The sequence below is a fragment of the Carassius carassius genome, chromosome 8 (genome assembly GCF_963082965.1).
Source record: "Carassius carassius chromosome 8, fCarCar2.1, whole genome shotgun sequence".
Classification (NCBI taxonomy): domain Eukaryota; kingdom Metazoa; phylum Chordata; class Actinopteri; order Cypriniformes; family Cyprinidae; genus Carassius; species Carassius carassius.
The window spans coordinates 6,659,265-6,683,941 of record NC_081762.1 but is presented as its reverse complement, the minus strand read 5'-3'; the positions used below and the strand labels follow the sequence as shown (position 1 = coordinate 6,683,941).

Sequence of the window (24,677 nt, the reverse complement as noted above, 5' to 3'; positions counted from 1 at the left end):
TTGTTATGCACCTTTAATAAATAATTTAATTAGTAGACATCTGTGCTGCACCGGCGATTCCTTTTGTTTGAATTGTTTTGTCCTGCCCTGGTTGCACCAGTTTGTCTGTGGATTACAGAAGCGCAGAGAACTTTCTTTTCTATCAATTAATTTTGTCACTTTGTGAAGTGAATTTATTCGGAATAATTTCAACTTAAACCCTTATCCGGAATGCTGAAAAAAAATTTAATAATAATAATAATACACTTTTCCTTCTTTTTCTAGCTTGTACTTATTTGAACAATGTCTAAAACTTATATTACAAGGTATTACAAGCACTTGCTGTGTCTGTTTGCCTCTTCAAGAAGAATCACTTTATGTATCCCCCAAATGTAAGTCGCTTTTGATAAAAGCGTTTGAAAAATGAATAAATGTAAATGTAAAACTGATTTGAAAATATAATTTTATTTGAATTGAATTGAACTGAATTCAGCTGAACTGAATGGAATTTGTCTGGGTGGCACATTTGTGTGTGTGTGTGTGTGTGTGTGTGTGTGTGTGAATATGAGAATGCCCGAATGGAATTTAAATTTAAAATATTTAAAATTTGATTTAAGTGGATTTGATGAAATGGAATATACAGAATCAAATGGATTTGAACCAAAATTTAAAAATACGCTAAATTAAGGTGATTCCATTTGTCTGGACAATAAGTGGATTGTATTGAGATGAATTGAATTGAATTGGTAAAATGCATTTAAAACAGTTCATTTAATTTTATTTGAATCTGACTGAACGGAGTAAGAAAAAAAACTCTTAGAAAACATTAATTGAATTTATTTATTTTGAATGATTTGAAGTCAAACTGATTATATATAAATAAATGTGAATTAAATTGAATAGAGTTTGTTTTGTTTGCCTATTTTTGTGATTATAAGAAAGTTGGAATAGAATGGAATAGAACTGATTTAGAATGTACTTGATTTAGAATTAACTGAACTGCAGAATCAAATTAAATTTAAATGAAATGAGCTAAATTTAAATTTAATTTATATTTTTTTTATAGTTTATATTGTTTGAGTGGCACTTTTGGCTGCTTTAATTATAAGACTGTTGGAATGGAATGGAACAGCTATAGAATTAAACCAGAATTGATTTTAAATAATTGAAACTAAATTGCACTGCATTTGTTTGGGCACGACATTTCGGTTGTCTTTGTACAGTAGACTATAAGAATGTTTATAAGTGCTAACACTCTACATCCACGCTGCACGTTTATTTTCAAGAGGGAATCATTCTACATCGCTGCAAACGAACACAAAAACAACCACACAGACATACGCAAACAAGAGCCTGCTAACTTTTAATTGCTTTTGAAGGCTTTTACAATGCCCATACACTATAGGACTGACAGCAGTGTGTGGGACATCAGATATGATTCTCTAAAAGGCACAGCAGGTGCGTGCAAACAGCGGGAATTTGATGAGAAATTAGATGCTCCAGTCCTCGGAGAGACTGCATCTAAAAGGGTGACTGAGTTCATTAAATCACATGGCAGGATGACATTTGTGTGTGTGTGTGTGTGTGTGTGTGTGTGTGTGTGTGTGTGTGTACATGTGAGAAAGCAAGTGTGTGTTTACGTGCAAATTCATTCATGCATGTGGGAGAGTTTTTGTGTTCAGATGCTTATGGACAAAATGGTGGTCCTGGTGTAAATGCCAGACTTCAGATTTCTGTCAATCCCAGCAGATTATTTTATTGCTCAGATGTTGCTCTTTTTTATTGTTTTAAGGCCTCTGTCTTTAAGGCTACTAAAGAAGTATTACACCGACCCAAGACTCATTATGCATCATTAATTCATTAATTCTGTTTGGTGATTTTTTAGTAAACCACAATTGACAAGAGCCACACCCTTGAAGGATTGCCATGTCTGCTTATGAAAGGCACATATTATAATCATCATTCGGCTTGTTGTTTAGGCTCAGCTCATAAAGCAATCTATTTTATGGAATTAACATGATTAACATGAATGATTTTTGGTGACAAATCTTATTTTGACCCATATTTTGGGAAAATGCTTTGAAATTTTTAAAAAACTCAACGGTACACTGTGGGCAAATTCACTACCCTTTCGTTATGTTCGTGGATGAAAAAAAAAAACATCCACTAAATTAAACCGCTGTAAAAATGCAACAGATAAATATTTGTTTTCAATTTTTTTTGCATAAATCTATTAATCAACCTCAGTCCTGGTCAAAACTACCAAATGTTTAAAAAAATCCAAGATTTTAACTCTTTAATTACCAAGTTCATAAATGATGTCACTGATTTGAAAATAAAATAAATTACATATTTTTAATATAAAAAGTGATTGTGGACTGGATATTTTTTTTACCTTTTATCAAAGTCTTGGGCATGTCAAAGAAAACTAACTAGATTGGCTTTGATGCATTTTTAGTTTTTGTGCAGCATTCGATTTTAATTTTTTCTCCCTGATTTGTTGTTGGTGTCTGTTTTTGCCCCATTGAATTCCATTAAAACGACATTTTTTGATTGCAAAGCCATGACACCATATAATCATGCATTCTTGATTGTTTGTGGTTTTCCCTTTTGGGAAGAGGTAAAATTTTTTATTTTTACAGTTGATCACTAGGTGGGACCATTAACCTTTTAGATAGGCCTGTGCAAAAAAGGCTTAGTTTCTGGCTTGTAAATGGAGTTATATGGAGTATAACAGCAAATTATAGTGTGTGTGTGTGTGTGTGTGTGTGTATGTGTGTGTGAGAGAGAGAGAGAGAGAGAGAGAGAGAGAGAGTGTGAGAGAGACCTTTGTGCACTTACCTTGATGTATCTGAAAAAATGCAAATATGCACCTCATGCTCTCAGAACTACATGGAGTAAACAATAAAAAAAGAAGTGTGTTTATGCACCTGCTGCCTTTTGATGGTGAAAAGTACGGATGGCCTATGTGTGAAATGCTCGTCTTTTCTTGATGGTAAAGCCAGTTTAAAATCTTAAAATCCTGTAAAAAAAAATCTACTTTGCATCAAATTTATGAACATAATGCTAATGAACCAAAATGCAATAACAACTTCAAATAAGCTGCAGCTCGCTGGAGGGGTCAAGCTGCATTATCATTTCTAAAACTTCAGTACAAGTCAAGCCCTTACTCCTGTTGCTTGCTGCTCTTCTCACCATTAAATGACCAGCACGATGGCAAGCAAATGTTTAAATCAATGTACTTTGCTTTTGTTTAGTCTATACCAGGGGTGGGGAACGTTGATCCTGGAGGGCCTGTGTCCCCGCTGAGTTTAGCTCCAACCCTGAAAAAAAAAACCTACCTGTATTCTGAAGACCTTGATTAGCTTGTTCATGTGTGTTTGATTAGGGTTGGAGCTAAACTCTGCAGGGACACAGGCCCTCCAGGATCAACGTTCCCCACCCCTGGTCTATACTTATCACCACCATTAAAAGGCAGCAGGTGCATAAATACACTTTTTGTTTACTGTATGTAGTTCTGAGAGCTGAGGTATACATTTTGATTTTCTCAAATACATCAAGGTAAGTGCGCAAAGGTCTCTCTCTCTCACTCACTCTCTCTCTCTCTCTCTCTCTCACACACACACACACACACACACATACACACACACACAATATAATATGCTGTTATACTCCATATAGCTTCATATACGTACAAGTATAAGTATTTTTTAAGGAAATTCAGTCTTTCTTTTTTTAATTCAAGGCATATAAGAGACGCAGAATATAAAAGAATCATATCCTCACTTGACAGAAATATCTTGATGGTATTGTTTCTAACTACTTTTTTTTCTTTATGAAAGTATGCAATATTTTAAAATGTGTGTGTGTGTATATATATATATATATATATATATATATAAGTTAAATTACATTTTAGATGACTGCACCAGTTATTATGAATGTACAGTATTATTTATATATATTACACTATTTATTCATATTTTCTAAATTTTCAACTTCAACCTTTATTCAACCACTTTATTTATTTATAAAGCACATTTAAGACCACATGTGGAAACCAAAGTGGTGTACAGGAAGACTAAATAAAAATATAAGAATAAAATCAAGCATAAAACATTATAAACATACCACCACATCAACAAAAAACAAATGACAGAACATTTCTAAATGCTAATGAAAACAAATGAGTTTTAGGCGCACTCTGAAATACAGGAAGTGTAGGAGAAGATTTTACAGACAGAGGAAGGCCATTCCAAAGCCTTGGAGCAGCAACAGAAAAGACCTGATCACCTCGGCATTTTAAACGAGATCGAGGAACCATCAGATGTAATTGATCATTTGAATGTAAAGACCTGTTGGATTGATGCAAACTGATTAAATCTGAAATATACTTTAGTGCTAAACCATGCAAAGCTTTAAAACATATAAAAGCACTTTATAATGAATCCTGTATAGTACATGAAGCCATTGTCATTTAATAAGCACAGGAGTGATGTGCTCTCTCTTCTTGGTACCCATTAAAAGCCTAGCCACTGAATTCTGAACAAGCTGCAGGCGAGAGAGAGGCCTGACTCACACCCAGATACAATGCATTACAATAATCCAAACGAGATGACACAAAAGCATGCACAACTTTCTCCAAGTCCTCAAAAGAAAGGAAAGACTTCAAGATGGAAAAAACTATTTTTAACAATGACATTAATTTGTTGATCAAATATGACACCAAGGTTTTCACTCTAGAAAGATTTTTCCCAGGAAGTCAATGACATCATCCACAAATCCCTTTTTACCAAATTAAATAAACGTAGACTTATTCAGCTTAAGAAAATTATTAGCCAACCAACACTTAACCTCGTCCAAACATTCATATTCATTTATTAAATGGATAAATGATCCTTGGGTTTCAATGGAAAACAAATTTGTGAGCCATCAGCATACAAATGATAATGAAGGCCATGTTTTTCAAAAATTTATCCTAGAGGGTGCATATAAAGGGAAAACAATACCGGTCCCAGGATTGAACCCTGAGGAACCCCACACATGAGAGGAGCAACAGATGAAGAGTAATTCCCTAGACTGACTGAAAAACTCCTATCTATCAGAGGCTGTGTCATATCTGAACATGTAGATTGACCAACTGTTTAGGTCCTATACAAAAAGAGGGAGACCCGATCAAGGAAATTAAGGGAGAAACTCCAAAGGCTGCTGAAAATTTACTAGCGGTACAAGGAGTAAGAGCACTAGATGCAATAGAAGAAGAAAACATTCATAATCTGAGCACTATTGGAAAGTAGGGCTTTTCTGTACTCAGAGAAAACAGTGTCTGCAATTTTCATCCCACTAACTGAAAACCCCAAAGATAATACAAGGTCAAGACTAGAGTATGACCACACTCATGTGTTGGACCAGAAACACATGGTAAAAGATCAAACGACTCCAATAAATAAAAAAAACTCACTAACCAGGGGCTTTGAAGGGCATCAAATATGTATGTTGAAATCCCCCTCAATTATAATATTGTCAAAAGAAGGGACAATAACAGATAAAAATTCAGAAAACTCCTGAATAAAATCCCCATGAATGTTTGGGGGTCTATAAATCAAAACAAATAACACCGATTTAAAAGAAGGTAAAAGTCAGTATTTAAACCGGTATTTAAAATAACCGCAAGACCACCACCCCTGCCAACAGACCTGGGTGTACTAAAAAAAACTGCAACCAGGAGGAGAAAGTTCAGAGAGAGGAATCATTTCACCCATATTGAGCCAGGTCTCAGTTACAAATAAGTCTAATTCATGAGAGAGAAAAAAAATCATTCAAAATAAAAGATTATTTGCAAGAGATCTTGCATTAATCAACACCCTTATCACTGGAATGGGTCAGGAAAAGGTGCATTTGTGTGTAAAGTGGTATCGTTTACCGGACTTCAATAACGCAGGAAATGAAAATTATATTATAAAGTTACTTTCCGATCACCAGAATACAAATAAACCAGCTGCGAGGACCAGAATACTGTCACAGATGAAGACGGAAAGATGGGAACGAGGTATGAGCATCATAGGTTCAACATCACATCAACAACCTCCGTCGGTTAAGACGCAGGTCCGTTGAAAGGATATTTCCTGAACCTCTTTGATCTCACAAGGCCTCCAGCACACTTCCCAGACTTTCTTCAGCATTTCTTCAACAGGCACAGAAACCCTGGCAGGTAATACATTTCCTCAGAGCGAATGGCACCCCTGCACCCCAACAGTTAACACACCAAGGCAGATAACACGTATCCCTCAGTGCGGCTAGCACATAATGAGGATGCAGCTGGCAGACTTCTCCGGGGTCGCAACTCAAACAACCGAACACCACCGACTGAGTCAAGTGATCGAGCAGTACGAGTGATAAAACAAACAATGAAAACTAAAACAAATAACATGGCAAACAAACATCCTGGCACCATCTTGAAAAAAAAAAAAAAAAAACATTTTAAGTTCAAGTGTTGTAATTTTGTAATATGCTTTGTCATTTGAATATTTATATTATATTTTAATTTGGTTAATTTTACTTTTTATCTGTTAGATGCCAAGGAAAACATTAAGTTTATATTTTATTTTATTTCAGCTTCATTTCAATTAATTTGATCATTTTAATAATTGTTTTTATTAAAAGCGATAACACTTTGTATACCTGTTTTATTGTTATACTATGTTATTTTTGTGTCTTGTTGACTACAGTTAATTACCATGGCACATTTTTGTAAGGGTTTTCTTTCACTCTTTAAAACACAAACACACACACACACACACACACACCTGTGACTGTGCAATCGGCCTGTGTTCTGTTGAACGAATGGCTCTGTTTCTGCAGTGATGGAATAATGAGATTATCATATCAGAATAAACATGATGTTGTCTAACCAGGGCTGATGGAAAAACGATTATCAGTATCATCAAAATGATGCCTGCTTCGAGGAATAAAAAACAGAGACTGTGACAAATCCATGCTGTGTAGACAACGTAATGAAATGTGTTAACTGCAGAACCAAAATGACCTTACCTGTGTGATACCTCTAAAAACAAATACACATTGTTTACTTCTCACCTAATACAGCTAGTTTTTGTTAGTTATGTATTGTAGTAAACTATGTCATGGTTAGGCCTTAACCTTCCATCATCACAGCAACACAAAGAGTTAAATTATGATCTTATTGGTTAACCTGTGGATTCACTCGGTGTGCATAACAACAGTGACTCAGCGGTTGTTGTTGTGAATATTATGTGTCATAATATTATTGCATTAATTAATCAAATCTGCCAATAACGACTGATTTAAAGTAATTACTGCACAGGTTATAAAAGTGTCAAGGCTCAATATTAATTAGCACTTGCATAATGTGGCATAGAAGGTGACGAAGCACAGATGCTCATCTAAAACGTGTGACACACACTTATGAAGGTGATTTTTAGTGCTCTACACACCTTGAAAGAGTTCGTAAAACTTAAGAAAACACTTAATAACACGCAATGCGCATGCTGTAGTGCTGGTGTTTGACAATTCGCCCTCTGCAGTTCAGTTTTAAAATACAAATGACTCCATGATGCTCCAAAGTGGGTTATTTTGAATCTGAATCATTTTCAGTTTCCCAAGCTTTTCTCCCATTAGCTCGGGCTATGTCATAGCGAGAGAGACCACACGCACACGCTGTATGACTAAGCTCATCAACAGCCAGGACTGGAACGAAAACCCAACCGTGTAAAAGATCAACCCACTGCCACAGATAGAGATAAAAATGCTTTTAAATTCTCATGGTATCAAAGCTCTGCAATGCTCTGCATTGACAGTAAATAAACCACCTACGTGCATCAGCTCTAATCTCCTCACATCCCACTCAAGAGCTCTTGCTAAAGCAAGCGTTCTTCCTCGGAAAGAGCCACTGAGGTGAACAGGGAATCACGCGAAATGAATACTATGTGTTTGTCGCTTGCTGAATCAATATTACCAGGAACAGTTCAAAATCACTACACTCTAGTGTATGTACTGACATCATGGGCTTGTGTTGCCTGCCGTAACCAGATTTTTGACTTTGTGGAAAGTCTGGTTCCCACTGCAGATTGTTTTGGATGAAGACTGCCTTGACTGATATATAAAGTGTCATTTCGTTTTGTATCATTTATTTTGTGCTAGTTTTTCAGAAGAGTGCTCAACATGCTAGCAGGTCAGCGTTTACTCTATGCAGATGTCTCACGGCATGCAGCTTCAGCCGTCTTTGCTGGTTTTGGCTGCGTTGACAGTGAGCATGTGGGAGGAGAGTGTGTCCGCAGTGCTCAGATGATGCAGGTGAGACACGAAAGCTTGCATATCTCTATTGCCAGCTTGTGTTGTCATGAATAGTAATGTCGCATTTCTTACAGTTTCTAGTAAACGTTTAGAATAATTAGGCTTTTTTAGGTCTCTTAATACATTTTTAAACTGTTTTTAACATTGATAATAATTAGAAATAATAATATTTTTCTTGAGCAGCGAAACAGCATGTTAAGAAATAATTTCTGAAGGATCATGTGACACTGAAGACTGGAGAAATGATGCTGAAAATTCAGTTTTGCATCACAGGAATAAATTGTATTTTACAACAATGTATTCTAATAGAAAACAGTTATTTATTTATTTATTTATTTTTAAACTGTAATAACATTAATGTTTTTACTTTATTTTTGAATGGCATTGCATGTTTAGGTGACACTGGATTAATTCAATGTGATTTGAACACTCTTAGGCATGATTTAGCACTAGCAATCTTACAGTGTGCAAAGTGCTTTAGGTTTGCTTCATATTTACTTTCATGTAATTCCAAATATATTTGTCTTTTACAGGATATTATACAAAACTAATGTCACATAACTATGCCGGAAGAGTTTGTGAAGAAGATGAATTCCTCCTGTTTTCACCATTAATAGGAAAAGCACAACTGAAGGCAGAACTACTCCATGTGTACTCCAATCAGAATCAAGAAAGTGCTTTATTGCCAGACGGATTATTATTACTATTATTATTATTTTAGGTAATTAAGCTTCCAGTGTATACAAAAAAAATAAAAATAAAACTTTACAGTATGACATACAGTATCATTTTTATGGTAATTAATAAAACAGATTTGCAACAAGTGGAAATAGCATATTTTCTTAGTGATAGATGTGGTTTACACTTAGAATTGAATTAATAATGCATTTATATTTCATTCATTCATTCATTCGTTTGTTCATTCAATAGATTGTATTTACACTAAGTGAAAATAGCAGTATTTTCTTAGCTATATGCTATTTACACTAGGCGAAAATAGCTAAAGATTCTATTTACACTGTGTTAAAATAGCAATATTGTCTACATATACATATACATCTACATATACTATCAATTATAAATTATTATCATTTTAATTCAAATGTTCTTTTTTGTTGTTGTTAATTTGTTTTAAAAATCACAAATCGCAATTTTAACCAGAGAAATCTCAGTTGGATTTTTCCCCCAAATCGTGCAACTTTATTCATGTCTTACTCTCACTATCACCAACATAAGGTTATACATTTAACAATTCTCTATTCAGTTCTTTTCCATAAAATAAAGGACTGAGCTTTCCAAAATTAAGCTGTTAAAAATGCAGAGTTATTAATTTAGCTCCACAGTATGTTCCATCTTTAAAATGCAACTGTACTGAATGTAATTTTGTCTTCAGATATCAGTCAAATGCTGCCAATTCTATCCAACTGCACTTTGACCTTTCAATCTATTGACCCCAGCAATATTTGTCTTCAATATTTCAGCAAAGCTGAGAGTGATAACATGAAAGTTACACAGCCTTATTTCCAATACATGCTCGTGCATGTGTGTGCACATGAGGTCAAGAGAGCAACTCCAACACAGTAAGTACCCAGTGAAAAAGAAAGGAAAACTCTCCCTGGTGCCACTTGCAAATTGAATCGATCAGGCTTGACTTCTATAAATAGAATCCATAACCGCACACTTGAGTGGGCAGGTGGCCTTCAGGGGAACTGCAAGATCAATCTTTACAAGTCCAAAAGATCAGTAAAAGCCAGTTAAGTTCGCACAAGTGCTCAGCAGGAGTTGAGCCGCGTGGCTGCGCTGTGTTGCGGTAATGAATGCATGTATTTGTGGGTGTTGAGCACTGCGGCGTGGGTTGTCCAGTGGGCGTTCAGAAGGTTTTCAAGAGGTTATATGTCAATGGGATGCGTTCTCATTAAATCTGCTGCTATTTCTGTAGAGATATGAATTAATTCTCTTTTTAGATGGATAGGTGCACTTACGTAGATGTGTTTTATATAGTTTTATCTAACAGCGTAATTGCAAGTATAATATTGCTTTCTTACCATTTCAGAAACTGAGTAACTTATCATTTAGACACAATATTTTCTGTGGTTTTTACTGAATTAGGTTTCAAGAATGATTCATTGACTTGCTCTAAGACAGCCACTTGGTTCAGTACGTGCCTCTGTTTTGATGTCACGGTTTGGTACGTTTTTCAATACAGTAGGGGAAAATGAAATAAAATAGCTTTTTATTTTTATTTATATTAAACAGCTGTTTACCGAACAAACTGGATGATTCCAAGGGCCCCGTTGTTGTCATAACGCATTGCTAGGTTGCGTCTTGCTTCAGAATTGAATGCTAGACTGGCATCTGACACCATGAGTTTAATGCTTTCTGAACATATCTCCAAATTTCCCCTTTGTTGCAATTATTCTCTTTTTTTGTTGTTTTACATATGAAATAGTCTACAGTAGTTTATATCAGTAGTCCTATATTCATAATTGTGACCGCACAGTCTTACTTCAAACAATGTCTTATACACAGAATGAGTTATCATATTATGTACATACACACACACACGTTTGTTTTTGTGAAAAGTGGGGGTCTTTGAATGATACCTTCTTAGTGCTAATGAAAGGGGGAGGATGAATACTTGCCTTGGCATAGTGAGGTGGGATGTAATACATTTATTGTCACTTATTTTCTTGCCAATCAGCAAAGATTGTATTAGAAGGGCTCGTTGGCTTCGATATGAGTCAGCGAATTTAACCTTTTTACTTCCAGATAAAGTCTAATTAAGCTAAAAGCTTTACTGGCTCCATCCTTTCTTCTTTCTTTCTTTTCTAAACCTGTAACGCTTACCTTCCTTGTCTTGCCCCCCTAAGAACAAGGCCAAGGGGTCAAGAGAGGAAACCTGGCACTAATTGGACGCCCTCCTCTAATCTCTGAGCCTTGAATAAGATCAAAGAGGCACCTGGTTTGCGTGACCTATACTCATTGTTTTGGCTAGGAGAATGCGTGACTCAGCTCATATTTTCAGCCTGAGTGCATTTGCAGGCAAAGCCAAAATTTGAAGAACTTTCACTTCTTGGAAATTGACTTATTGGCTTCTTGGAATTTGGTGAGGATAATAGAAATTGGCTGGTCACCAGAGTACAATTAGATTAAAGGGCGAAAAGCGCACCATGTTGATAATTTCTGCTTGCCGATATGGGATCCGGTTTGGAATTCTGGGGCAGGTGAAAGCAGTCTCTTGGTTCTACTTTACTACTTTGCAATTTAGCTAATGCTTTTATCCAAATTGGCATACAGCACACTTATCCCACAGATAATCAGTCTAGACAACTTGGGAAAAGTGCCTTCCCCAAATGGTTCTTTAATGGTTTTTGAATCACTTTAGGTTCAGCAGACCACTGCATTTGGTCTTTGAATCAATACAGTACTGTATATGATTCTTTAGAAATGAAAATGTGATGATCAAAGCTCTCCAATAGCATCAGTTTGTTGTTTCACACCTGCAGCATTTGGTGACCAGCCCAGGTCTTTAACCAGCAGTATTCTCAGCATACTCCATTTTTGTTGTTTCTTGTCACCTTTGATCTGATCACTTGTCTCTTTGGTCCTCAGGTTATGGCCACGCGGCTCCAGGCACAGATGCTGGAAAGGCATTCTGCATGTTTTATGCAGTGCTTGGGATCCCTCTGACGCTGGTGATGTTCCAAAGCCTTGGCGAGAGGATGAACACCTTTGTGAAGTACATGCTGAAGCGCATCAAAAAGTGCTGCGGGATGCGCATCACAGAAGTCTCCATGGAGAACATGGTGACTGTGGGCTTCTTCTCCTGCATGGGAACGCTCTGCATCGGCGCGGCAGCTTTCTCCCACTACGAGGACTGGAGTTTCTTTCAGTCCTATTACTATTGTTTCATAACACTCACCACCATCGGGTTCGGGGATTTTGTGGCCCTGCAGAAGAACAAAGCTTTGCAGAGAAAGCCCCTCTATGTGGCGTTCAGCTTCATGTACATCCTAGTGGGGCTGACGGTCATCGGGGCCTTTCTCAACCTGGTGGTCCTTCGCTTCCTGACCATGAACAGCGAGGATGAGCGGCGGGATGCCGAGGAGAGGGCTTCCTTGGCGGGGAACCGCAGTAGCATGATCATACACATCCAGGAGGACACACTGCAGAGGAGTCGACGGAGACGAGAACAGCAGCAGCAGCGCTACAGATCTGAGGTCACCGATCTCCAGTCCGTTTGCTCCTGCATGCACTACCATTCGCACGAGTTTGGGAGCTCGGTCGGCCTCGGGTTGGGAATTGGAGGAGGAAGCAGTGGGGGCGCATTTCCGCACCAGAACTCATTCGGCTCCCAGTTGAGCCCACATCAGTACCATCACTACCACTCGACGGTGTCCTACCGCATAGAGGAGATCTCGCCAAGCACGCTGAAAAACAGCATCCTTCCCTCCCCCATCAGCTCCGTCTCGCCCGGGCTGCACAGCTTCACGGAAAACCTCCGGCTGATGAGACGACGCAAGTCCATCTGAGAACCGACAGCAACCGCTGAACACACATATCCAATGCTGCTGCTCTACCAAACCTCATTACGCCACTTTTCTCGTCATTTTCTGGCTGATTTCGGACCAGCAGGACATTTGATCGCTCGGTGGATATATTGGAACTTTGTTTAAAAGCATGAAGCATGGATATCTATTTTTGCAGGAAACGCCTGGGCCTTCTTCGTCCTTTTGAGCAGCACCCAAATGGATTTGGATATACTACTACCATCCTGATATCTTGTCAGATGATGCACACTTGCATTTTGAATAATACAGAAGGAAATAGATATATATAATTTTTTAAGGGACATATGAAAATGTGTGTTTTATCAAACAGTAAGCAACCTCTGGTTCTTTCTTGAGATTCAAGTGCCACACCACTGAAGGAGAAATAACGATAAAACTGATTTGAAAAGGACTACGCAGTATCAGGTATTGTTTTCTATAAGCAATTCTATTTAAGAAAAATTGACATTGATGCACATCATGCCAAAATATTGTTGCCAACCATAGCATGTGCATTAGTTGCCGTTTGATGTGCGTCATTGTTTCCGTTAGCCTTTTTGTTTTTCGTTTCTGTTCGTTTCAATTCGATCTAAGGTTTTCTGTAAATTATACATGTATGTATAGACTTTCCAAGTGTGTTATATTTTGAGGTGACAGATGAGTGACAGCAAAAGTCGGTTGTGAGAGGAAAATAATTGCATGTGCTTTGTTTAAACTGGTATGCGTTTACTGTAATGAGGCAAAGCGATAGCACTGGATCCAATATTAAAAGCAAATAATCCTTTAAAAAGTGTTTTTTTTTAAATGAAAGTCGAACTACACATCCACTAAAACAGGGCCTCACAAATGGGAACGTAAAGGCATTGCGGATGATTGTTATTCATTGTTATTTTATATAAACAACAGCACGACTATTATTCCATTGTGAACAATCAGTGTATAATGTATGCTAACCCTAGCAATGATTGCTTTATTCTCGCCAATAATCATGGCATTTATTTGAATGAGACTTATTTAAATGCATCAATAAAGACAGTTATTTATGTATTTTACACTTTAATGATGTCTTTAGAGAATGCCCTGCAAATGAGATGAACCTCATAGGCCTAAGAATTGCTCTGATGTTGATTGAAAAACATAGTGCACCTCTATTAGGAACAGTCTGGATGTACTCAACAGTTCTCATTCTCTGCTTGCGGTAGGGTGTTTTTTTTTTTTTTTACTAACCAAATTGCATCTCTGATATAACCACAATCATGTCACTCTTTGCTTTTAAACTAAACCTATTCAACTCTTTTACTAGGTCTTACTGTATCCTGGATGTTATATCTGAGTATCTGTGTTACAGTTAGGATCATCCAATAAACCAGAGTTGGAGTCAAGACCAGACTCTACAATATATAGACCAAGACTTGACGCTCTGAGGCCCAGAACCACACTAATACCTGTCCAAGTAATGAACTAAAATAGGAAAAAAGCTAAATTTATTGCAGCGTACACATTGTGCAGTGGCTAAATAGCCATTCAAAGCCATAGAAGTTTTGTTAATGTTCTGTTATCAATAAGGCACCTTTGTTGAATGTGGCTATCGTCTTTGGTATGTAAGTTGACTCATTTTTAGTCTCTAAACACAGCTGAAATCTGGACCTAGATGGAGCAATGCAACATTTATGTGGTCTGGATTGGTCTTCAAGACCCCAACTCTGATAATAACAAACCAATAAAATAACATTGCAAATACCATTTTTTTTTTTTTATGGATGTAGAAGGCTGTAACTATTGTCTTTCTTTTTTTTCTTGATAAGATTTGACATCCATTTCGTTTAACCAGTTTTAATTGAGAGCTGGTCTCTAATTTCAGTTCTGTTGACCAAATAAATCAGAAGCGGTTAGAGTGGTGAAGTTTTTATCTAAATGATAAAGATTTTTAGGCAGACGACCAATTATAAATTAGATTAAATGTGACACAAAAAGCATGAATCAGTTATTTATAAAATAGCCAAACATTTCAGGTGGTAGGACTGGACCCTTGACAATGTTTTTTTTTTTTTTTTTATAAATCTTGAATAATTGTCTTGATGTGGATCACTGAGGTATGCAAAGCCCAAAGTGCCCACTAAAGTAATTCGGTTTCAGACAAGACTAATTAATGAGAGAAATTCCCGATGGACTCCGGCGCTCCCGTGCACTCTTTTAGTCAATTTCCAAGTCTGCCAGCAGGAAGCAGTTTCAGGCTCAAAAAGCTCACCATTCTAATCCCAATCAACTTGACGTCTGACATTCTGGATTTCACAGCATATGTTGCAGCACTCATGTAAATTTATGTAAATCGCTACCATTTTATAATATTGTACAGTGCATATATTGTAAGTAGTTATATCCTTGATAAATTACAAAGGCATATTTTAAACTCAGACGCATTCACATTTTTACAGCATTCAGCATACTGTATGTGCCTTGAAGGGGTATCTTTCAAATGTGGAGTTTGTATTTCATTAAGGCACATACTTGAATTCATATTCAGATATAGAAGCAAACTAATTAAAATACTTCATTGTCAAAGCAAAAGCTCCCCATGTATTCACATGGAAAACCAAAGCAACTGATCCTCACGAATGCCGCCGCCGCCCAAACAATGCACAAGTATGTATTTTAGCATAAACACTGTCTGAAATATGTTAATTGTTTCACTAGCACAACAAAAAGCTTTATTTTCCACTTTTTATTGGTTGTCACTTTAACCAATGTATGTACATGATGGTTCCTGGGGTCAGGACAGAGTAACATGTATTTAACATCAATAAACTGTCCTTGCATTCTCTATGTAATAGCCTGATGATAATTTCTCAAACAGATGAGTTTGTATGTTTGGATTAGATGAAAATGTAATAATTTTATGATTGGCAACACAAACAAATAAATCATATGTATCAAAATTCTTTGTATATGTATCAAAAACTTTACTTAATTTATAAGAAATATATAGATATAGAAATGTCATGTAATAATTATTATATTAAACTGCAAATTATTATTATTATTATGGGGCAACCTGATTTAAAGGAATAGTTGACCCCCAAAAATCGACAATTTGCTGAAAATGTATTAGTTTCTTTGTTCATTGGAATAGATTTGGAGAAATTTAGCATTTCATCACTTGCTCACCAAGAGATCCATTGCATTGAATGGGTGCCATCAGAATGAGAGTCCAAACAGCTGATAAAAGCATCACAATAATCCACACCACTCCAGTCCATTAATTAACATCTTTGAAGCAAAAAGCTGAGTGTTTGTAAGAAACCGTTCCATCATTAAAGATTTTTTTATCCATCACTTCTGGCCAAAATTCAGGTCCGTAATCCATAATGACGCTTCCATCAGTGAAAAAGTCCATCCCCTGTTGTTCTCTCACTTTAAAATCTACCAACATACATGTTGCTTGATCTGTGCATATTTCACTCCTGATTCAAGTGAAATTACATTTTCACCGGAGGAAGCAAAAAATAAAATAGAGAACTTATATTTTAGCTGGAAGCTACAATGGTCTTAATAATGAATTTATTATAAACATGCAGCTTTTCACTTCACAACATGTTTACTGATGGACTGGGGTGGTGTGGATTACATCTTGATCATTGTGATGTTTTTATCAGCTGTTTGGACTCACATTCTGACGGCACCCATTGACTGCATAGGATCCATTGGTGAGTAAGTGATGAAATGCTAAATTTCTCAAAGAAACGACTCATTTGTATATCGATGACCTGAGGGTGAGTACATTGTTAGCAAATTCTCATTTTTGGGTGAGCTAGACCTTTAATATTAATATGATATAGTCACTTGAGACATTGTGACAACTAGCTTCGGCCTCCCCAAAGAATTGCTGTATCAGCAAAACACAGTTGTTTTGACCATCTCTTTTTCATTTGTTTACTCTCAGCTTCTATATTTTTTTCTTAATGCTACAGGAATATTGCACTATTAAATCTGTCTGTCCACCCACAGCAGCGTGATTCACATATCTAAATATGATTATTCACAATAATCAAAACATGTTGCTTTGTATTCATTTCTACAATAATCTGTTTCTGCAACAGAATGCATTATCAAGGTATCTTTTAAGATCCCACTGCATCAAATAATCTATCTGTCCCTGTCCGACTAATGAAGGGGATCTATCACAATATGGATTCACACTCCGGACTGTAAGTTGTTTTTGACTTTATTGGGAAAACTTGCAATGAGCATTTACATTTGTTTGTTTGTCTTAGCATGACATAGTGTGAATCACCCATGACTTCGGCGAATAAAAAATTTTAATTAAAAAATATCAACTTCCTTCTTCCGCTTACCGAGTGCTCTCTGACTGGCTGAATTTTTGTATTCTATCACAATTTGCATAAACATGCATTGGTTTTATTGGTGATGGAAAAGTATATATATATATATATATATATATATATATATATATATATATAGCTGGGGTAGCAATTTTCACGGTTTTAGTTTTCAGTTGCAATAATAACCGCATCACACTTGCACTGAATAACAAAGTCAGCATTCACATCTGTGCACATCATTTTTTGACAATTACTTTTGCAAATAATTATGTTAATCAAGTCTTTTTCTGATTCCAGTTTCTTGTGTTCCCACATGTGCTTACAATATGTGTGCAGAGCTTGCATTCTCTCTAGGCCCAAAATTAGTCTGGTTTCTCAGTGCATGATGGGTGGTGAGAGGTGCTGCTATAATAACACCACACGATTCCTCCCACCTTATCTCTCACATCAGGATCTCTCCAGCAGCTGTCGTGAGCTGTGTACGAGTCCTTTGTGTGCCGTATAGAAAAATCAGTAGAATTCCTCAAGATGCCATTTCAAGTTTAACTATAGCGAATAAATCAAGCGCTGTGACATTTATTATATAGTCGTTCTGTCCTGCTTATGTACTCTGTTGAAATTGAGGATCTCAGAGTAAACAGAAGATCTCATAATGTGATCAACTGATCAAAACAGCATATCCACAGACAAAGCTGGTTAGTAACTGATTACATGTAATCTGGATTCTGTAATCAGATTCCAAAAATTTAATGCGATTAAATTACATTTTAAATACTCGTAATCAGACTACAGTTACTTTTCTATGGATTACATGTTTACATAATATTTTCACAATAGCAATACATTATTCATAATTTATTGATTCTCCTTAATTCCTCTTTTTCATGTAAATTAGCCTACTGCTTATATGCAGTCAGATAGTCGTCCAGTTGTGTGGACATTGACACAAATTTTGACACAAAAGGGATTATTTTAATTATGTTACTTACCGCAATTTGTCTCATGTAATCTGAAATCAGTATTGAATTACAACTTGTAAGTAACCCAGCTCTGTTTACTGCTTATGTTTGATGAAAGACCATCCTAATGAATAACCATATTACTGTGTGTGTGTATGTGTGTGTGTAGATGTTGGTTAGGTTGGCCTTTTCTGTTGTTGTTAAACTGGGAGACCAGCTAGATCTGAAACACAAGCTAAACCATCTTAAACCAACTAAAATTTGTAAAACTTAGGCTATCGTTTTATTATTAGGCTACTAATTCACACTTCATTTCCACTATTGAAGTTGTTAACCCTTGGTCATTTAACTCTAGGTTATAACAATCCTCAGATTATTTTATTCATACAGTTATTTTAACCTGATTTATTAATTCAGACTGTATTGGTGCCAACATTTGAGGTTATCTTTACAACAAACTCTTAAGGTTGTCTTATAATCTGTGGTTAAAAACACTTAAGATATCCTTAACAGTAGGCCTATACAAAACACTTTCAATATTGTAAATGTGAAACAACATTTTAACATTTTAACCCAGGTAAAAAATAGTTGCATAATGCTGCATAACTCTTAAAATCGAAGGTAGGATAGTTCTACCCGTATAGTCCCGTAATAAAGATGTTCCATTAGGCTAGCTGTCTCTTAGAAGACAGGCAGTACAAAGAAACATGCTAACATTTGCTTGCAGGTGTTCGTTTGTCATCACAGACGTCGTCTTGAAACTAAATTGCGGAGGATAAATGATGCTTTGCAATGCTAGAACTTCTGCAGGTGTACGATTATCAGCAAAGAAGGTAATTTATACACAAGTTTTTTATTACCACGTACAAACCTTGACACATTGATGCATTTTATTTGCTAGAAAAGTGAATGTTTCTCATTAACACTGTATACATCACCCTTCTAAAAAAAAAACTTAAAAAAATAATTTGTGAAAAAAGGGAGAAAACATGGTTGCTTAATTTACATTTGCACAGAATCTGTAGTGTATACAGTAGACTATGCAGAGATAAAAGATAGTTAGTGTGGATCTACTGTAGTGTGATGTAAGTGAGAGCAAACCTGGCTTATACACAGAGCTAACAGAGGCATGTCACCTTCTCAATGTGTGAAAACTAAATGAAGAATAGTGAAGGAGTAAGACTTTAAGAGCGAGAGAGAAGGAGCCGAATGTGCCTGTGAATTTCACCGCTAGCCTATTTGTGGAAACCACACTCACATCTTGAGTGGAAGAATATGATTCTATCATTTTCTGCCAATAAAAAGTGTTTGCCTGTGTTTTAGTGAGTGAGAACAGACTGCATTTGTTCTAGACAGGGAGCTACTACAGCTGTGGCAGTGAGTATGAGCTCTAAGTTTTTATTAGCACATGTATATTTCAAAGTGCATATTTCAGCTCAGTAAAACTTTAATAAAAAAGATAGATCTAGGTGACCATATATCCTCTTTTTTCCCAGACATGTCCAAGTTTGGTCATTGTTTGTCTACTGTCATGCTCTCTACAGTCATTATACTATATGCATGCATTATTTTGCATTGCTGTGTTTATTCGCTGTAGATCCCACCTTCTCACACGCCATGATTTGTCAGTTGTGTGCAATTTCTGGACGCTATTGATCAAACTAGTTTTCAGTCATTACCTTAAGCAAGTATGAATACAATAGGAAAACAAATCCAAAACCTGAATATTTAGCCAATGTACTGTATAATTCTGGCCAGGACATATCCTAGAAAAAGAGGATTTATGGTAATCCTAGTTGAGCCATATTCTCACCTTCAAATGCACATCAACTAAAATGCCTCAAGGTTTTTTTTTTATTTTTATAATTGCTAAATAGCAATTGGTATATTATTATTTACAAATTATTGATTTTTCATTTATTTATTTTTAATTGCTGATATTGCCATTTTTAAAAGCAAAAAGCATCTTAAAGCCATTTTTACACTTTGTTAAAAGGAATACTATGGTAAATTGAAATCAAAAGAATTGCAGGAGAGAAAATAATTAAAATTGTGAGAAATAAACTCAGTTGAGAGGGGAAAGAATTATATATATATATATATATATATATATATATATATATATTACTGTAAAGTAACATGCATGAGGAATCATTCACAATAAGACTTAAAAAACTTAAGTAAACTTACAGTATGAAAATATATACAAGTCGAGTTTGATTGTACAGCCCAGACCAAAAGTTTGGACACACCTTCTCATTCAAAGAGTTTTCTTTATTTTCATGACTATGAAAATTGTAGAGTCACACTGAAGGCATCAAGGGCTATTTGACCAAGAAGGAGAGTGATGGGGTGCTGCGCCAGATTACCTGGCCTCCACAGTCACCGGACCTGAACCCAATCGAGATGGTTTAGGGGTGAGCTGGACTGCAGACAGAAGGCAAAAGGGCCAACAAGTGCTAAGCATCTCTCGGGGAACTCCTTCAAGACTGTTGGAAGACCATTTCAGGTGACTACCTCTTGAAGCTCGTCAAGAGAATGCCAAGAGTGTGCAAAGCAGTAATCAAAGCAAAAGGTGGCTACTTTGAAGAACCTAGAATATGACATATTTTCAGTTGTTTCACACTTTTTGTTATGTATATAATTCCATATATAATTCCACACATGTTAATTCATAGTTTTGATGCCTTCAGTGTGAATCTACAATTTTCATAGTCATGAAATTAAAGAAAACTCTTTGAATGAGAAGGTGTGTCCAAACTTTTGGTCTGTACTGTATGTTGTTGTATCTTCATGGTCCAGAGTGCAATAGAATCTATGGCACAGTATGTTTTTCTACAGAGCTGATTTCTTATGTTAATGACAGTGCTGTCACTGGTAACGCAGTACATTAGCTAATGCGCTAGCAAATAGATATTCTTTTCACTCTTTTCCCAGTTCCCCATAAGGTTGCAGTTCCAAATCCTCTATGACATCAGCGTCCCCAGTGTTTCGTGGATCTACAGCTGGATGCCGGCCTTTATCGAGTAGGTGGAAGCGAATGTTCTGTGGCCCTATTCATCTCCCGCGGCTCCTTGCTAATTAAGCTGTCAGGCTGCAGTTTGAGGCCGGGGGAGAGCGACAGCATAAGAGCAGTGGTGGAGGGAGGCTGGATCCAGCCTGTAATTTAAACGCAGCTCAAAAGAGCTTCAGCACCCATGCAGCCAAGCCACTCGAGGAGCAGAGCTAACCTCTCTCTTTATATATCACTGATATGAATAGCCTGTCTAATACGCAGGTGCTGAGAGAGAGATATTAGGCAAGCTTATGTACACATGCACGTGTTGCATAATGCATATGCATGAGAGCGAAAGTCAGAGATCACATTGAAAAGCTGTGCTTTAAACAGAAAAAAAGAAAAGTGGAAAGTTTTTAAAAATTATATATATATATATATTTAGAAAATATATATATATATATTCTAAATAAATTCTGTAATTGAAAGAATTTAAGTTTATATTTATATTAGGTATACATTATATACAGGGCTTGACATTAACACCCGCCAACCTGCCAAATGCAGGTGGATTTTGCTCGTGGCGGGTAACACAGTGACTCCAACTAGCCATTTTGGCAGGTTGAATAACTGTAGCATTTTTAAAAGGCATCTGAAAAAAGCCATATTGCAGTGTGATACTACAGCACTACAACTCCAATGAGTATTACATGCACACAGTGTTGCCTTGTGCTTGCGCGCTAGTGACAGAAACGAAGAGACAGCTAACGATTTCTTGTCAACCCAACCCTCTACATTGCGACTAAATCATCATTCTGGCGACTAAATGTTGTCTGATATTAGCCAATGGCTAATAAATTCTCAGATTTTACTCACCAGGGTGTGAGTTGTAGGCTAAGCTTAGCTCAGATATATTTTAAATTGCGAACACTCTGACTCTGTCTGAGGGCTTCAGAGTTTCACTCTCCGTCAAGCGATCTGTGATATTTCTCAGTTCATCTCAATGGATGCGTAGCGGACATGTATTTGATGTACCATAAACTCTGGCGTGAAGGCGCACAAATCGCCGTCGCTTTCTCTCACACACACAAAGAGAGAGAGAGAGAATTGACATACTACATTTAAACAATATTCTTTGTTGTATCTTCCTGTCAAAATAACAGTGTTGAGTAGTGATGGGTCGTTCGTCGTTAGGTGAACGACGGGAGCTGGCTCGCATATCTGAAGAGCCGACTCTATTTAAAAATATATAGCCTATAGAAATTAAATCATTATGTAATAATGAAATAATGGATGCATTTTATTTTATTTAAAATAATTGACTAATTCAAAGAACAAAAAAATATTATATTTCGACTGTCTGATCAGCCTCACATTCTGTTCCTGTCAATCATACACGAGGTGTCAACCAATTATAGACAAATCCAGCGAAACATGGAAGTAAAGCAGCGCCGCCATTACTGCGTGCCTTGCTGCTAAGGAAGAAGCAGAAGTAGCGTGTTGGTCCCGTAGGCGGCTGTATCAGGTGTTAGCTCAAGCTGTACGAAAAGTTTTTTAGTACGTATGCTGTCCAGTGATGCCGGGAAGAGCGTGTTGTGTGGTTGGCTGTATAACAACAGCACAAAACTACAGGCCTGGAATAAAACCTTTTGTGAAATTCATGAACCTTTGTTGCACATTGACTGCCCATGTTTATGGCCATGCGGATTACACAAGAGTTCCTGGTCGAGCGGAGGAGTATTTATTGTTTGAATTTCGTAGTAAAATTGACAGAATCTGAGAGCTGAGATTTTTTTCTTCTATCATAAGTAACCTGCTCTGTCTGGTCTGTCGGTCTCCGTGTCCTCTTTGCTTCGTGATTTTTCTGTGCGTGAGAAAAGGGATGTGTGGCGTAAGAGCGTGTGAAAAGCGTCAATTGCATTTCTCACATTTTATTGCATTTCTATTAGTTGTTTGAAGATTTAAAAAAAATCTGTTGGTCTTAACACACTTACAATCGGCAAGTCGGTCGGACTAAAAGGGGAAAAAATAATTAATTGGGTCGGTCGGGTTCTTGGGAAACATGAATATTTTTAACAATGGCCTAATAGTTATTTGAAACTTGTGAAGCTTGTGAACATATTAGCAACACAGCTGTTAATGACAGCGTTCGGTTTTATTGTTGTCATCAATTAATACACTTCTTAATTACATTACATATTTTTTTACATTATGTTGTCAATAAATTACCTTTATCAGTAAGTTTTGGCCACTGCCTGACATCATCTACCCAATGTTCCCTTTCACCAGACATTTTCTTTAACGAGCAGGATCCGCTTTCATTGAAATGTCATTAGAAGGCACCTGCAAGTGTCACACCATCACACTTCGCAGGCACGCAGTAATGGCGGCAGGCAAGATGGCGGCGCCCATAGAGTTCGTGGCAGATTTGTGTATAAGGCATGAGGGAGGGGCCGAGCCATCACACACACACCACACACCACACACATATGGCGTTATTTCCCTGTCAAATGTCGAGAGCGCATAATTGTAGCGCGACAGTACATTAATATAATATGCGAGCGTGAATCTCTCTGCTCGCGCGGGAAATATAATGTAAGAGCGCGAATCTCTCTGCTCGAGCGCGGGAACTGGGCTCGCGCTCTCAGACACACATTGCTCTTGTAAGCAGTGTTCGAATTGAGGGGGGGCTGGGGGGGTCCGGGACCCCCCATAAGCATCAAGGGACCCCCCATAAGGCCCAAAAAAATGACCTTGGGGGGTCCCCTGGTTTTTCATTAAAACTAAAATAGAAACAATATTTGACATAGCCCTATCTATCTATTTTTTACCAAAGTATTGCGCTGCCGCTCCATAGACTGTAAAAAGTGCTGCTCCCATAAAAAGCTACTTCAAATTAGATGTGCATCTGAAAATACGCTCAAGTGCGCCACACGCTGTTTTCTGAAGGAATTTACAGACTGCGGGCGCGACGTCGCTGTGTGATTGGCTGACAGAGTGATCCTTCGTCATTATTTTACCTCACGATAACGGTAAGATAATATTTCTTTGTTTTATGATTGTTTGGTATACCTAATTTATTGCTACTGAATAAGTGTTTATCTTAGAATCAGAGAGTCACTTATAATCTTGGTCTGTCAATAGTTGTTTTTTTTATCTTATGATGCTAGCTCACTATCGGCTTGTTAGTTGTAATTAGCCATCTAACGTAATTCTGAGAAAAATAGAATCTTGTTTGGAGCTAGCATTGCACCCATTCTGAATTAAACAAATCATTTTAAATCTAGTAACCTTAACTGCTCAAAAACAGTGTTAATTTAATTAAGGACATTATTACTGATGAAAATGTTCATCAGGTGAAGGCTTTTTTTGTGTCAACGATGATAAAGCAGGGTTGCTAACTCTCACGAATTGTGCGTGAGACACACATGCATTGATTATTACACCGAAGACAAACATGCAGATCAACCGTTTTTGTTATGGATTGTATCCTATTTTCCATTATTATGTATAGCCTAATACA

At 36.9% G+C, this 24,677-nt stretch overlaps 2 protein-coding genes across 2 annotated transcripts in view; one reads left to right on the top strand and one right to left on the bottom strand.

Annotated features, from left to right (window-relative positions):
* LOC132145086 (potassium channel subfamily K member 9-like) overlaps nucleotides 1-15,927 on the top strand; it is a 45,215-nt gene extending 29,288 nt beyond the window's left edge. The window contains exon 2 of the mRNA XM_059555805.1: nucleotides 11,923-15,927. Coding sequence (XP_059411788.1) covers nucleotides 11,923-12,842 — 920 coding nt within the window. The 3' untranslated portion in view covers nucleotides 12,843-15,927. The remainder of the gene's footprint in view (nucleotides 1-11,922) is intronic.
* stpg1 (sperm-tail PG-rich repeat containing 1) overlaps nucleotides 1-24,677 on the bottom strand; it is a 382,184-nt gene that overhangs the window by 327,371 nt on the left and 30,136 nt on the right. The gene's annotated exons all lie outside the window — the stretch shown is intronic.